This window comes from Rattus norvegicus, chromosome 9, assembly GCF_021556685.1.
Source record: "Rattus norvegicus strain SHRSP/BbbUtx chromosome 9, alternate assembly SHRSP_T2T, whole genome shotgun sequence".
NCBI lineage: Eukaryota > Metazoa > Chordata > Mammalia > Rodentia > Muridae > Rattus > Rattus norvegicus.
In genome coordinates, this window is record NC_141542.1 from 22,178,957 (window position 1) to 22,194,377 (window position 15,421).

The 15,421-nt window shown below is 41.5% G+C and overlaps 1 protein-coding gene across 1 annotated transcript; it reads right to left on the reverse strand.

Annotated features, from left to right (window-relative positions):
• Positions 1-7,285: 7,285 nt before the first annotated feature.
• Positions 7,286-15,193, reverse strand: LOC148003495 (disks large homolog 5-like). The gene is made up of 5 exons (XM_087569106.1): positions 15,044-15,193; positions 14,165-14,324; positions 12,708-12,839; positions 11,856-12,039; positions 7,286-8,077 (listed from the first exon to the last, which is right to left on the reverse strand). Exons 1-5 carry the CDS (start codon positions 15,171-15,173, stop codon positions 8,072-8,074), a joined length of 612 nt encoding a protein of 203 aa, XP_087425232.1. The 5' UTR covers positions 15,174-15,193; the 3' UTR covers positions 7,286-8,071.
• Positions 15,194-15,421: the final 228 nt, after the last annotated feature.

Sequence of the window (15,421 nt, forward strand, 5' to 3'; positions counted from 1 at the left end):
CTCCAAAATTGACCATATAATTGGTCAAAAAACGGGCCTCAACAGGTACAGAAAGATAGAAATAATCCCATGCGTGCTATCAGACCACCACGGCCTAAAACTGGTCTTCAATAACAATAAGGGAAGAATGCCCACATATACGTGGAAATTGAACAATGCTCTACTCAATGATAACCTGGTCAAGGAAGAAATAAAGAAAGAAATTAAAGACTTTTTAGAATTTAATGAAAATGAAGGTACAACATACCCAAACTTATGGGACACAATGAAAGCTGTGCTAAGAGGAAAAATCATAGCGCTGAGTGCCTGCAGAAAGAAACAGGAAAGAGCATATGTCAGCAGCTTGAAAGCACACCTAAAAGCTCTAGAACAAAAAGAAGCAAATACACCCAGGAGGAGTAGAAGGCAGGAAATAATCAAACTCAGAGCTGAAATCAACCAAGTAGAAACAAAAAGGACAATAGAAAGAATCAACAGAACCAAAAGTTGGTTCTTTGAGAAAATCAACAAGATAGATAAACCCTTAGCCAGACTAACTAGAGGACACAGAGAGTGTGTCCAAATTAACAAAATCAAAAATGAAAAGGGAGACATAACTACAGATTCAGAGGAAATTCAAAAAATCATCAGATCTTACTATAAAAGCCTATATTCAACAAAACTTGAAAATCTGCAGGAAATGGACAATTTCCTAGACAAATACCAGGTACCGAAGTTAAATCAGGAACAGATAAACCAGTTAAACAACCCCATAACTCCTAAAGAAATAGAAACAGTCATTAAAGGTCTCCCAACCAAAAAGAGCCCAGGTCCAGACGGGTTTAGTGCAGAATTCTATCAGACCTTCATAGAAGACCTCATACCAATATTATCCAAACTATTCCACAAAATTGAAACAGATGGAGCACTACCGAATTCCTTCTATGAAGCCACAATTACTCTTATACCTAAACCACACAAAGTCCCAACAAAGAAAGAGAACTTCAGACCAATTTCCCTTATGAATATCGACGCAAAAATACTCAATAAAATTCTGGCAAACCGAATCCAAGAGCACATCAAAACAATCATCCACCATGATCAAGTAGGCTTCATCCCAGGCATGCAGGGATGTTTAATATATGGAAAACCATCAACGTGATCCATTATATAAACAAACTGAAAGAACAAAACCACATGATCATTTCATTAGATGCTGAGAAAGCATTTGGCAAAATTCAACACCCCTTCATGATAAAAGTCCTGGAAAGAATAGGAATTCAAGGCCCATACCTAAACATAGTAAAAGCCATATACAGCAAACCAGTTGCTAACATTAAACTAAATGGAGAGAAACTTGAAGCAATCCCACTAAAATCAGGGACTAGACAAGGCTGCCCACTCTCTCCCTACTTATTCAATATAGTTCTTGCCAGAGCAATCAGACAACAAAAGGAGGTCAAGGGGATACAGATCAGAAAAGAAGAAGTCAAAATATCACTATTTGCAGATGATATGATAGTATATTTAAGTGATCCCAAAAGTTCCACCAAAGAACTACTAAAGCTGATTAACAACTTCAGCAAAGTGGCTGGGTATAAAATTAACTCAAATAAATCAGTAGCCTTCCTCTACACAAAAGAGAAACAAGCCGAGAAAGAAATTAGGGAAACGACACCCTTCATAATAGTCCCAAATAATATAAAGTACCTCGGTGTGACTTTAACCAAGCAAGTAAAAGATTTGTACAATAAGAACTTCAAGACACTGAAGAAAGAAATTGAAGAAGACCTCAACAGATGGAAAGATCTCCCATGCTCATGGCCTGGCAGGATTAATATAGTAAAAATGGCCATTTTACCAAAAGCGATCTACAGATTCAATGCAATCCCCATCAAAATACCAATCCAATTCTTCAAAGAGTTAGACAGAACAATTTGCAAATTCATCTGGAATAACAAAAACCCAGGATAGCTAAAACTATCCTCAACAATAAAAGGACTTCAGGGGGAGTCACTATCCCTGAACTCAAGCAGTATTACAGAGCAATAGTGATAAAAACTGCATGGTATTGGTACAGAGACAGACAGATAGACCAATGTAATAGAATTGAAGACCCAGAAATGAACCCACACACCTATGGGCACTTGATTTTTGACAAAGGAGCCAAAACCATCCAATGGAAAAAAGATAGCATTTTCAGCAAATGGTGCTGGTTCAACTGGAGGTCAACATGTAGAAGAATGCAGATCAATCCATGCTTATCACCCTGTAAAAAGCTTAAGTCCATGTGGATCAAGGACCTCCACATCAAACCAGACACACTCAAACTAAGAGAAGAAAAACTAGGGAAGAATCTGGAACACATGGGCACTGGAAAAAATTGTCTGAACAAAACACCAATGGCTTATGCTCTAAGATCAAGAATGGACAAATGGGATCTCATAAAACTGCAAAGCTTCTGTAAGGCAAAGGACACTGTGGTTAGGACAAAACGGCAACCAACAGGTTGGGAAAAGATCTTTACCAATCCTACAACATATAGAGGCCTTATATCCAAAATATACAAAGAACTCAAGAAGTTATACGGCAGGGAGACAAAAAACCCTATTAAAAAATTGGCTTCAGACCTAAACAAAGAATTCACAGCTGAGGAATGCTGAATGGCTGAGAAACACCTAAAGAAATGATCAACATCTTTAGTCATAAGGATAATGCAAATCAAAACAACCCTGACATTTCACCTCACACCAGTGAGAATGGCTAAGATCAAAAACTCAGGTGACAGCAGATGCTGGTGAGGATGTGGAGAAAGAGGAACACTCCTCCATTGTTGGTGGGGTTGCAGACTGATACAACCATTCTGGAAATCAGTCTGGAGGATCCTCAGAAAATTGGACATTGAACTGCCTGAGGATCCAGCTATACCTCTCTTGGGCATATACCCACACGATGTCCCAACATATAAAAAAGACATATGCTCCACTATGTTCATCGCAGCCTTATTTATAATAGCCAGAAGCTGGAAAGAACCCAGATGCCCTTCAACAGAGGAATGGATACAGAAAATGTGGTACATCTACACAATGGAATATTACTCAGCTATCAAAAACAATGACTTTATGAAATTCGTAGGCAAATGGTTGGAACTGGAAAATATCATCCTGAGTGAAGTAACCCAATCACAGAAAGACACACATGGTATGGACTCATTGATAAGTGGCTATTAGCCCAAATGCTTGAATTACCCTAGATGCCTAGAACAAATGAAACTCAAGACGGATGATCAAAATGTGAATGCTTCACTCCTTCTTTAAAAGGGGAACAAGAATACCCTTGGCAGGGAATAGAGAGGCAAAGATTAAAACAGAGACTGAAGGAACACCCATTCAGAGCCTGCCCCACATGTGGCCCATATACATACAGCCACCCAATTAGACAAGATGGATGAAGCAAAGAAGTGCAGGCCGACAGGAGCCGGATGTAGATCGCTCCTGAGAGACACAGCCAAAATACAGCAAATACAGAGGCGAATGCCAGCAGCAAACCACTGAACTGAGAATAGGACCCCCGTTGAAGGAATCAGAGAAAGAACTGGAAGAGCTTGAAGGGGCTCGAGGCCCCATATGTACAACAATACCAAGCAACCAGAGCTTCCAGGGACTAAGCCACTATCTAAAGACTATACATGGACTGACCTTGGACTCTGCCCTCATAGGTAGCAATGAATATCCTAGTAAGAGCACCAGTGGAAGGGGAAGCCCTGGGTCCTGCTAAGACTGAACCAACAGTGAACTAGACTGTTGGGGGTAGGGCGGCAATGGGGGGAGGGCAGGGAGGGGAACACCCATAAGGAAGGGGAGGGGGGAGGGGGATGTTTGCCCGGAAACCGGGAAAGGGAATAACACTCAAAATGTATATAATAAATACTCAAGTTAATAAAAAAAAAAGTAAAAAAAAAAAGAAGTAAGAAAGTCAGATAGAACAATTATGCACACCAAGGCCAAGTGATAGGCAGTCACACACAAATGAAATCTATACAGCCCTTGTCCAGGGATAAGGTTAGGGAAATGGAAAATAACCAGTTTCTACAAAGAGCTACTGCAGGCTACTGAGATGTCTCCATCCCGACCTACTGCTGGCAATCCCTGTCATTGTATGTTGTCCCCAGCATTAGCCTGAAAATCAGACAACAAGGGGAGGTCAAAGGGATACAGAGTGGAAAGGAAGAAATCAAAATATCATTATTGTAGAGGATAGGATACTATACATGAGACACCGAAAAGTTACACCAGAGAACTCCTAAGCCTGATAAACAACTTCTGCGAAGTGCCTGGGTATAAAATTAACTCAAACAAATAGTAGCCTTCCTCTACCCAAAAGATAAACAAGCTGAGAAAGACATTAGGGAAATGACACCCTTCCTAATAGTCTCAAATTATATAAAAATACCTCAGTGTGACTTTTATGAAGCAAGTGTAAGATCTGTGTGACAAGAACTTTCAGTGTCTGAAGAAAGAAATTGAAGGTCTCAGAAGATCGAAAGATCTCCCATGCTCATGGCTTGGCAGGATGAAGAGAGTAAAAATGGCCATTTTTCCAAAAGTGAACAACAGATTGAAAGCAATCCCCATCAAAATTCCAATCCAATTGTTCATAGGGTTAGAAGAAATAATTTGCAAATTCATTTGGAATAACAAGTAACACAGGATAGCTAAAACTATCCTCAACAATAAAGGACTTCCCTGGGAATCACCATCCATGAACCCAAGCAGTGTACAGAGCATTAGTGATAAAAACTGTATGGTATTGGTACAGAGACAGGAAGATAGACCAGTGGAATAGAACTGCAGACCCAGAAATGCACCCACACACCTATGGTCACTTGATTTTCGACAAAGGAGACAAAAGCATCCAGTAGAAAAAAGATAGCATTTTCAGCAAATGGTGCTGGTTCCACTGGAGGTCAGCATATGGAAGAGTCCAAATCATCCCCTTCTTATTGCCCTGGACAAAGCTTAAGTCCAGGTGGATCAAGGACCTCTACATCAAACCAGATACACTCAATCTATAGAAGCAAAAGTGGGGAAGCATCTTGAACACAAGGACACTGGAAAAATTTCCTGAGCAAAACATGAATGGCTTATGCTCTACGATCAAGAATAGTCAAATGGGACCTCATAAAGGTACAAAGCTTCTGTAAGGCAAAGGACACTGTGGTTAGGACAAAACACAAACCAACAGATTGAGAAAAGACCTTTACCAATCCTACAACTGATCGAGGGTTAATATCCAAAATTTAGAAAGAACTCATGAAGTTGGACAGTTGGACTGTAGGGAGACTAATAACCCTATTAAAAATTGTGGTTCAGAGCTGAACAAAGAATTCACAGCTGAGGAATATGGAGTCGCTGAGAAGCACCAAAAGAAATGTTTAATATCTTTAGTTATAAGGGAAATGGAAATCAAAAAAACCCCGAAATTCCTCCTCACACCAGTCTGAATGGCTAAGATAAAACACTCAGGTGACAGAACATACTTGCAGGGATTTGAGAAGGAGGAACACTCCTCCATTGTTGGTGAGACTGCAGACTGGTACAACCATTCTGGATATCAGTCTGGAGGTTCCTCAGAAAATTAGACATTGCACTAGCTGAGGCCCAGCTATACCTCTCTTGCACATATACCCAAAAGATGCTCCAACATACAACAATGCACACCCTCCACTATGTTCATAGCAGCCTTATTAATAATAGTCATAAAATGAAAAGATCCCAGATGCCCTTCAACAGAGGAATGGAAACAGAAAGTGTGGTACATCTACACAATGGAGTACTACAGAGGTATCAAAAACAATGACTTCATGAATTTCATAGGCAAATAGAATGAACTAAAACATATCATCCTGAGTGAGTTAACACAATCACAGAAACACACACATGGTATGCACTCATTGATAAGTGGATATTAACCCAAATGCTCGAATTCCCCAAGATTCACAGACCAAATGAAATTCAGGAAGGATGACCAAAATGCTGATGCTTCACTCCTTCCTTTAAAGGAGAAGAAGAATCGCTATTGATGGGGTAGGGAGGCTAAGTTTAGAACAGAGCCTGGAGGAATGGCCATTCATAGTCTACCCCACGAGTGGCCTATACATATACAGCCTCAAACTAGATAAGGTGGATGAAGCTAAGAAGTGCAGGCTGATAGGAACTGGATATAGATGTCTCCTGAGAGGCACAGCCAGAGCATGTCAAATACAGTGGTGAATGCTAGCAGCAAACCATTGAACTGAGAACTGGACCTCAGTTGGAGGAATTACAGAAAGATTGAAAGAGCTGAAAAGACTTGCAACCCCATAAGGACAACCATGCCTGCCAAACAGAGTTCCCAGAGACTAAACCACTACCCAATCACTATACAGGGACTGTGCCATGGCCCCATCTGCATGTGTATCAGAGGATGGTCTTCTTGGGCACAAATGGAATGAACAGCCCTTGGTCCTGCCTAGGCTGGGAAAGTGGATGGATGGTGAAGGGAACACCTTTATAGAAGAGGGGGCGGGCGATTGTATTCAGACTTATTTCTAGGAAAACAAGGAAGGAATAACATTTGACTTGGAAATGAAAGATATCCAATTAAAATTCAACAACAACAAAATGGTGTTTAGAGCTTCAAATAAAAAAGTCACAATTAGGAAACACAGAATTGTATTCCTCTGGTTTTCTTCAAATATGCTCAGGGCCCAGGTAGGTTCTGGGCCCAGGCTGAACCAAGCAGGTTCCTGCCGCTGACTGCTCCTCTATTCCTGTTTCCAGAGGCATCATGCAGATTAATATGGGGCCAGAGATATGGGAAGAGCTGGGTAGAAGTGGCTTTCTTTCCTGTGGTATCAGGATTATCTGCATTCCTGGGTGTTCAATACCCTCTGCCCCGGGATTTGGGTGCAGGATTTCCGATTGCTTTAAAATCCCTTATACCATGTTTATATGTCCTAGGAGATATAACAGAAAAATTAATGTTTATCCCATTAATTTGTTCAACATGCTCATCCACAGAGTATAACTTAGAGGTAACTATATATTTGACAGCAAGCATACACAGTGGGTACGATATGCATGATGAAGTGGAAATTCACAGAGTTGGAAACACAGTGAACAGTGACTGTATAATTGCCTTTGAATCTCAGTAAGATTGATGAACAGTGCCCATGAGAATGCAGAGATCGATCCCTCCCTGATAGCTGTGGGACTTCAGATGTTGACATTAGTGATCAATAAAGAAGGTTCTTAAGAGTGAAGAGTTTGAGATTACTCCTTTATTTACCAGAATACATCCCATTTACTTGATAGTAACCAGATGCAGGTAGTCAATATATACAGTCTATATCCTTATCAAAATAGAAAACAAAATGAACAAAACAACAACAACACATAAATAACAAATCTTCAAATGAATAGAAGGAAAACCAAATAACCAAAATAATCAAAACTCTAGCAAACTTTAAATAGAGGAATTTCGCTAAGCATTCTTTTGCTGCTCCTTTTGCAGAATTGGCTTATAGCCTGTGGCTTGCCTTGGAAACATAGTAGACAAGCAGTTACTGATGGTAATAATATTTTCAAGAGAAGTGGAAGTAGGTCTGTTTTGTTGGAGTGGGGGTATTAAGGAAAAAGCCTATCAATACTGAGTATAAATGATATTACAGACTTTGTTTCATAGTCTGTCCTATGTTGTGAACTGATCTCCATGAAACTCTTCTGGATGACCCATCAGGACAAGTACAAATTTTCACGTGCACAGTCTTTCTGGATGACCAGCAGCTCTTGATTGATGTGCATCAACACTTCTCTGACTTCCTCCAAAAGTATACACTTGCTGGAGAGAGCTGAGGTGAAAGTAAGGCCTATTCAATCCAAAGAAGTTAAACTAAAGGAGGAAAATGCAGTCCACAATTGTGATGGACATTACAGATGAGATACAATAGTGGTGTATTTGCTGTGCACACTTAGTTCTCCTCCTGTAGCTCTTCTCTCCAAGAGAGATCTTGTCCTGGTCTGTGTCATGTTCGAGTTTCTGCTGGAGAACTTCAGACCTAGCAGAGCAAGGGAATAAAGGTTTAGTGAGTGGTTGTCAATTCAGCTCTCCCTCTTACATCAGCTCTGTTCAGTTGGACAATCCAGCATGACCTGTCAGCTGAGGTCAGTCCCTGCATCCCCAAGTGTCATAGAGTACCTCAGCTTTATATCTCAGCTTTTCAAACTGCTAGAATTTGAACTGTGGAATATGCACTGTACTGGGGTTAAGAGAAAAATGAGCATATTTTGTCACTGGTCCAGGTTTATTATATTGAATAATAACATTGTAGCTGGGTCTTAATCTGAGTTCAAGAATGGTATGAGCAACCTAGAATACCATGTGGATTCCTTCTGGAGAATATGTCCAGAAATGTGGTGAAAGTTCTGATTATGTTAGCACTGAAGGAACCTGCGTAGGTTCAATTTGTAACCACTGAATCTGCAAATACACAGAGAAGCCATCTCACTTCAAATCCATTCTCACTGAACAGATCCTGTAATCACTGAGAATGTGCTCACAGCAAATCCTCACAGCATACACAAGGAACAGTAAAGTTTATGGTGATGGAGATACATAACAGCACCCCTGTAAGACTATGCTTATTGTAATGCAATTTGTGAGACGACAGAAGAGAAAATGTTCTCAGATCTTATCAGAGAGTTAACAGGAAGAAAGAAGTACAAAATACAAAGAAATCCTGAGGATTATACATATCCTGTCATGGACAAAATTGACATAAACTGTACCAGAACAATACTCTGGGTAGTTCTTTAGGTGACTGAAGGTGAAAACCTTGTCAGTGATCAGCCATCCAAAAAGGATAGTTATATAGGGACAGGAAATCCAATTGGCTTCTGCCAGTCTGTGTTCCTGCCTGATCTCAAAAATATCAGAATGCTTCTACAATGTTCCTCCCAAGCCACTTTCCTGGTTGATCGGTTCTTTCTGCTTCAGAATGCCCTGCATTCTTTCCTCTAATCCTTCCTTATTCTGGTCATCAGATGAGTGTACTGTCAATGGAAGCATGCATGCATGTGTGCACACACAAACACACACACAGACACACAGACACACTAATACTAACTCGCAAACACACAAGCCATTTGTGTTTACACAATATAAACATAGTACATTGCAGTGTTTACTTTCCCTTTTAATGCTTAATATAATGAATCCCCAGGATACTCTGCAGGCCTAAAAACAAATGTTGAGTGGGTTATGAACATAGTGGTCATAGCCTATAGACAGCTCAGTCAGTGATGTGCTGTCCTCCCATAAACCGACATAGAATCAGGGTTCTTTCCCTATTACCAATCTGGCTTAGCAAGTTTCCAAGGCTGTGTAGAGCAGTCTTGTTTCCCAGCACATGATCATATGTTGGTTGGTGGTGTTCCTGTTCTTGTTCACTGTTTCAGACTTTCCCCATAGAGTGCAGCTTCTTCTAATAGGAGCTCTCTTTACCATACCCTGAGTGACTTCATGCCCAAAGCTATGCCCCCAGAATCATAGGAAATCTCCATAACCAGGATCCAAATGAACAATGTTTCTACCTATTATGTGATTGTGTCACAGATATTTGGAGTAAATAAATAAATGCTTACATGGATTATCTCACACTGAGTCATAATCCATTGAAAGGCTCCAACCTCTCATACAGTTTCCCTCCTTGGACCACTACAACCCAGATGTGCTCTAGTTGCACACCTATTCTTTTCTCTGGGATCTCTGGGTCAACTAAGACTTCTGTTCCACTTAAAGAACATGGCTTCTCACAGGCCTTTCTGATTGTCCACTAACAGACCCGTCTGAATTTCATCATTTCTCCTAACTCCATTAAGGCTGAAATTAACTGAGAGAAAATGATGTTGATTGACAGCACTTGCAGAATGCTACACAGATAACATAGGGGAGCGCTTTAGATTATCTGTACACCTAAAGGGGCTCCTGAAACTGCCCTGTTCTTGCACCACAGCATAGCTATGGGGCTTTTGCTGGATAATGATACAACTCCAAGCAACTCAAATTCTCAATGAATAAAATCCAAGCCAAACTCCCAGCAGAAACTGTAGTGTGCCAAGGTAGCTGGAAAGAAATGGTAGCAGGCAATGTGGAAAGCAACCTTGGAGAAGACACAGTGAGTGACACAACCTTCCAGTGGGCTTTCACCATTCACAAAGGACAGAGAAGGATCATAAATCAATGGATTTTATAAAGCAGCCCCCCTTACCTCCATGTACTCCATTCCTTTGATGTGCTCCAAAGGATTTTGATGCAGACCAGTCATTTTTCCCTAATCACTTGAAAATCTAACTTTACACGTGTTTTGGGTTTTTTTGCTGTACAGAGCTAGGTGGAGATTCCAAGTGATTGGGGTGCTATATTTGATATTCATGAAGGCAAAGTGAACTCTTAGATTGTTTTTCTCATGAAACGGGGCAATAGAGACTCACCTGTGCAATTATGCACAGGGAAACACACACACACACACATACATACACACACACATACACACACACACACACGCACACAAAAGAACCCATACTAGATCAGACGAGATCGGGTGCGTTCAGGGTGGTATGGCCGTAGACAGAACCCATACTAGAAACACTTGGAAAATCATCCAGAATTAAACCCACAACATGAGCATAAACATGCTGAGCCACAGCTGGTACACACAAACAGACACACACACACACACACACACATACACACACTCACACACACACAGAGTCACATATACACACCCTAACACACACTCACAGACACACTCACACACACTCACACACACATACACACATACACACACTCACACACACATACACACACTCACACACACATACTCTATCACACACCCATACAGACACACACACAAACAAGCACAAACAGACACACACACACACACACACACACACACACACACACACACACACACACACACCAAAAATCGCAAGTCGGCAGAAAACAATGAAGATCCCATCATGCTGGAGGAACAACATAATATAGACTATTCAAAGCAGGTATTTTAAGAGAGAATCACTACTCAGCCATTTTTCCTGAGAGGAACAAAAAGGCCTAGATTGCACTCTTCTTGATGAGAATGGGGGTAGATAACTCTGTTCTTGAAGTCTCAAATCTCTCATGCCAATTGTCAGGTTTTGAGAACACCTTTCCACATCCCTGCTTTTCCAAGCATCTACAGAGTATAACGTCAAGATATGAACTCTCCAGCAACACTCGAACAAAACAGGACTGACATGCTGCTACTCTTTCACTGTCAGGTACCATGATTTAGGAAGCATGAAGAGATGGTCTTGATATACAGGGAAAATGGTGGAGAAAGAACAAATCCACCAAAAGATGACAATGACAACCATTTCTTTGGCATTTCCACCAGGCTCTCCTCCTTCTAAACTATTTAGTTCCTGGAATCTCACAGGACCCCTGCAAAGAAAATGGGCTCTGGGCTTTTGCTTCATCCCTCAAAGCCCTGCTCTAGTCTAAAGAGGGGCTCCCACATAGCACCCTCCACACATATGGCATGTAGTGCTGTGATGTGTGATCAACCCATCTCCCTTAATAAACTGCAGATTCTCGAAGAGCAGGAGCATTTGCTTTCCAAACACGCAGTTTCTTGAAGAGGGGCTATCTCCACAGAAAGCCTTGTAAACCATCACATAAATGAACACTTGGATGAGACCTAGGTCAGGACATAGATCCCTCAATAGACAGCTACATTGGTTGTCTATGTTTATGGTAAGACATGAGGACAGCCTGACCCTGAGTCCTAACCCTACCTGCTGTTGCTTGGCACTGGGGTCACAGATGTTCATTCCGGCCTCTTCACAGAGCCTCTTTGCCTCCACAGAGGATGCTGGCAGTTCAGTCTGCTCCACCAGCAGTTTTCTCTTCTCATTCAGCAAAATCTGTATATTGTTCCTCAATTGAGCTTGTTCACGCAGGAGCTGGGAGTGCCTCACGCTGAACCAGAAACAAAAAATGGTAAATGCCTGCCAGCTTCTATTTGCCTGACACTCTTGCAAGTACAATCATCCCTTTAAGGGTCCTCATCCCCAGAAGTCCCTAGACTAGAGCCACAGTATACAAGTTAGCACCAATTAGAGGAGGTCAAATCCAGAGGACACATTACCTGTGAATGAAAGTACTTCTGAAAATCCTGACACTAAGACGGTTTATATAAATCAAGGTAGAAGAAATGGTCCATAAGGGAGCTCATATGTCCATAGTATGCTGAAACCATCTGCAAGTAGAGGTCACATCCCCTCTGAGGGAGGATAGAAGACCCAATAGCTATATAGACTTTCCATGTGTTTCTCATGGATCACAGATCTTTAAATCTCCTGTCAGAGTCCTAGAGATTCAGAGTTGATTGATATTCCCATCATGGTGCAAACCTTTTCTATCTAGAGGATCCTTAATGGGGAAAATAACAATTGGAGGGTCTTCTACACCCTTCACATGTAGGACAACTGAGTCCAAGAGCTACAAATCTAAGACCCTTGCCAGGAGGCAGGCTTCTTGTTAAGAGTCAGACACCATGGAACCAGAGCCCTGATTTTGTTCAAAGTCATACAGGACAGAAGCATTTCCTGCCTAGTGCTGGGTTCTCATCTCTGTCAGCGACTCACCGGTAAGAACTGTTCACTTGTATGAGCTCCTTGTACCTCTCCATGGCATCACTTATTGAGTTGGTCATCATTTGCATAGCCATCATTCTCATCTCATGTTCGGATTGAAGTACTGGCAATTCGACATGCAGCCTGGGTTAGGTCATGGCCAAAGGAACAAATAATGTTTTGAAGTCACGATTTCAGAATTAGGTGAAAGGTAAATAAAAATATATAATAAAAAATTTCAAATTCAAGGAATGGTGGAAGGGAAGAAAATGGCAAAGTCAAAAACCAGACCAAAACCCAACAGTGAGACTCAATCCACAGAAAATATTTCTATGTAAATAAGCAAACATTTGTTTTGAAATAAGGACTCCTTGGAATCCTGAGAGATATGGTTCTGCAAAGACTCAATATATAGGAGGGGGCAGAGCCTGAGAGCTGGCTGTTTGGGAATAACAACTGTCAAGACCACAGTGACCATTTCTAGGTCACAATAAACAATCCCTGGATAGTTAAAAAAATAAAAAATAAAGATCAAAGCAGGTGAAACAAATTAGGTAAAATCAGACTGTTCTATTACTCAAACTCAGTATGTACCACATACTTGCTCCTTCAAAGTATTTGTACTGGTTAAGTTTATTATCCTGGGCACAGGACAACAGAGCCACGGTACCAGTTGGAGGGACCTGACCTTCAAGAGCTGGCCAGGTGAGCATGATGGAATTGACTAGTTCAGGAAGAAGATTCCTCCAGTCTGTGCCACAGCTTTGGGCCCAAGAGAAAGCTGTGATGACATTTCTCTTGTTTTGAAAGCAGGTATACTCAATCCTTGGTTTCTATTATTACATGAATTCCCAGAGGGCATAACTAAGTTTGACAGGGAAGAGGATTTATAGCACCTCCTCCCCTCAGGAGAGTCCTGGGTGCCACCAAGGTATACAGAAGGAGCAAAGTGCTCTTTTGATCAGTGTGGGCCTCCACGTACTCATCACTATCATGACCTGCAAACTGTTGATCAAACAAATCCTCAGACCCCATCAAAGGTCCCAGACGTCCTGATCCTGAGTAAAACACCACATATACTTCCACATATATACATACCAACCCATATCCAAACACATGTAGAATGCCAACTACATGCATGGAGGTGCCATAGAATCAGTGTATAATGAACAAATTCAGAGGAAAGAGTGATGACGTGCAGGCATTTCATTCACACACACAGTTGCAGCAAGTGTGACCAGGTCCTTCTAGCTGTTGACAGAACCAATGCTAATCCAAGAGGCTCAGGGTCAAGTACAAAACAGGTTGACCCTAAACACACAGCACCTAGCTTATCTCACAAGCAAATGCCTGCCAAAGCTCCTTAAAATCCAGGATGAGAGGTGAAACTCTCTCGTGCTATGAGTAAATTTTGAGGTAGCAGAGAGAGAGCACAAGACAGTGAATAGGTTACTGGGCATAATGACTACCTGTGGTCCCACTCATCATAGATATAAAGATCCAGATTTTGATAAAGTTCATCCCTCTCGAATTGACACTTCTGGATTTCAAATTTGAGTTCCTCCAGTTCCTTTAGACACTCCTCTTGCTTACTGATGACAATTTGGGATGACGCCTTCCTACCAAAACCTGTAGACAGATAAACCCAAGTGAATTTGCATATTTGAACCAATGGGCAGAATAGATCATTCTGAATCAGAAAAGGAGGTTGAGGAAGGGGAAATGGTAGAGACTGGGTGAATCCCTGAAAGAGCAGAAATGCTTTCTTAAAGGTTGATTCTTAAGCTATGTCCCTCTTCCCAACCTCTAATGCCATACACGTGCCACACTATTACACAACCTCCCGCACTGAAAGTTACAATCTGACTGAGACATAAACATCTGCGACATTGTTATATCAGATGTGGTGCAGATAATCCTAGAGTTCATAATGACTTCATAATGCTTAGCACCATCAAGCTCTAATCATGTGTATTCCAGCCCAAAGTGTCTGAGAACTCAATTCACGACTAGGGGTGCATCCTTCTTTGTTCTCGCCATCAGAGACTTATGTAACCTACAGTAATCTAGAGGATGAAGTGCTTCAACTCCCAACCATGGATGGTCACATTGTTAATCTCACAGTGCCTCCTCCTGCCAATCATTGACACTCACAGTTAAAAAGCTTCAAGAAAAGACACTGAAGTCTTACAACTTTATGGCTTTCTCTCAAATTAAAGATCAGGAACTCCTGACTCTTGGTTTGTTTTTGAAAAATCCCAAGGCTCCTGCTTGTAAGGCCTAGTCTTAGAAGGCACATCTCAAACCTACCTCCTTGAGGATGTTCCCCAACTCTGCCCACGACTCACCAAGCCTTCCCCAGAATGATTTCCTCCTTCCTGTTTCACTAGAGAGGGGGTCAGCTTCCCTTTGACCTGGTGCGGTCTCTCCTTGATCAACACTTTCCTTCCGAAATAGCCTGAGCAGCTGGTGAAACATGCCTGCTTGTGAACCCAAAGGGAACTGAAGTAATATCCCAAAGACAGTTGGTGTCACCACAACACTGGTGAGATCACAGAAGATTCTAGGGAGCTCTTAGATACAATAGAGTATCCAGTGAACGGCTTGCTGTTGATGTCACTGGAAAGTTCTATGGCCTACCTACTAACCAGCTCTCCCCACACTGATGAATTTCTGTGGGGACCCTTTCGTCCAGTCTCCCATGTGTCACTGGGAATACCATTTGG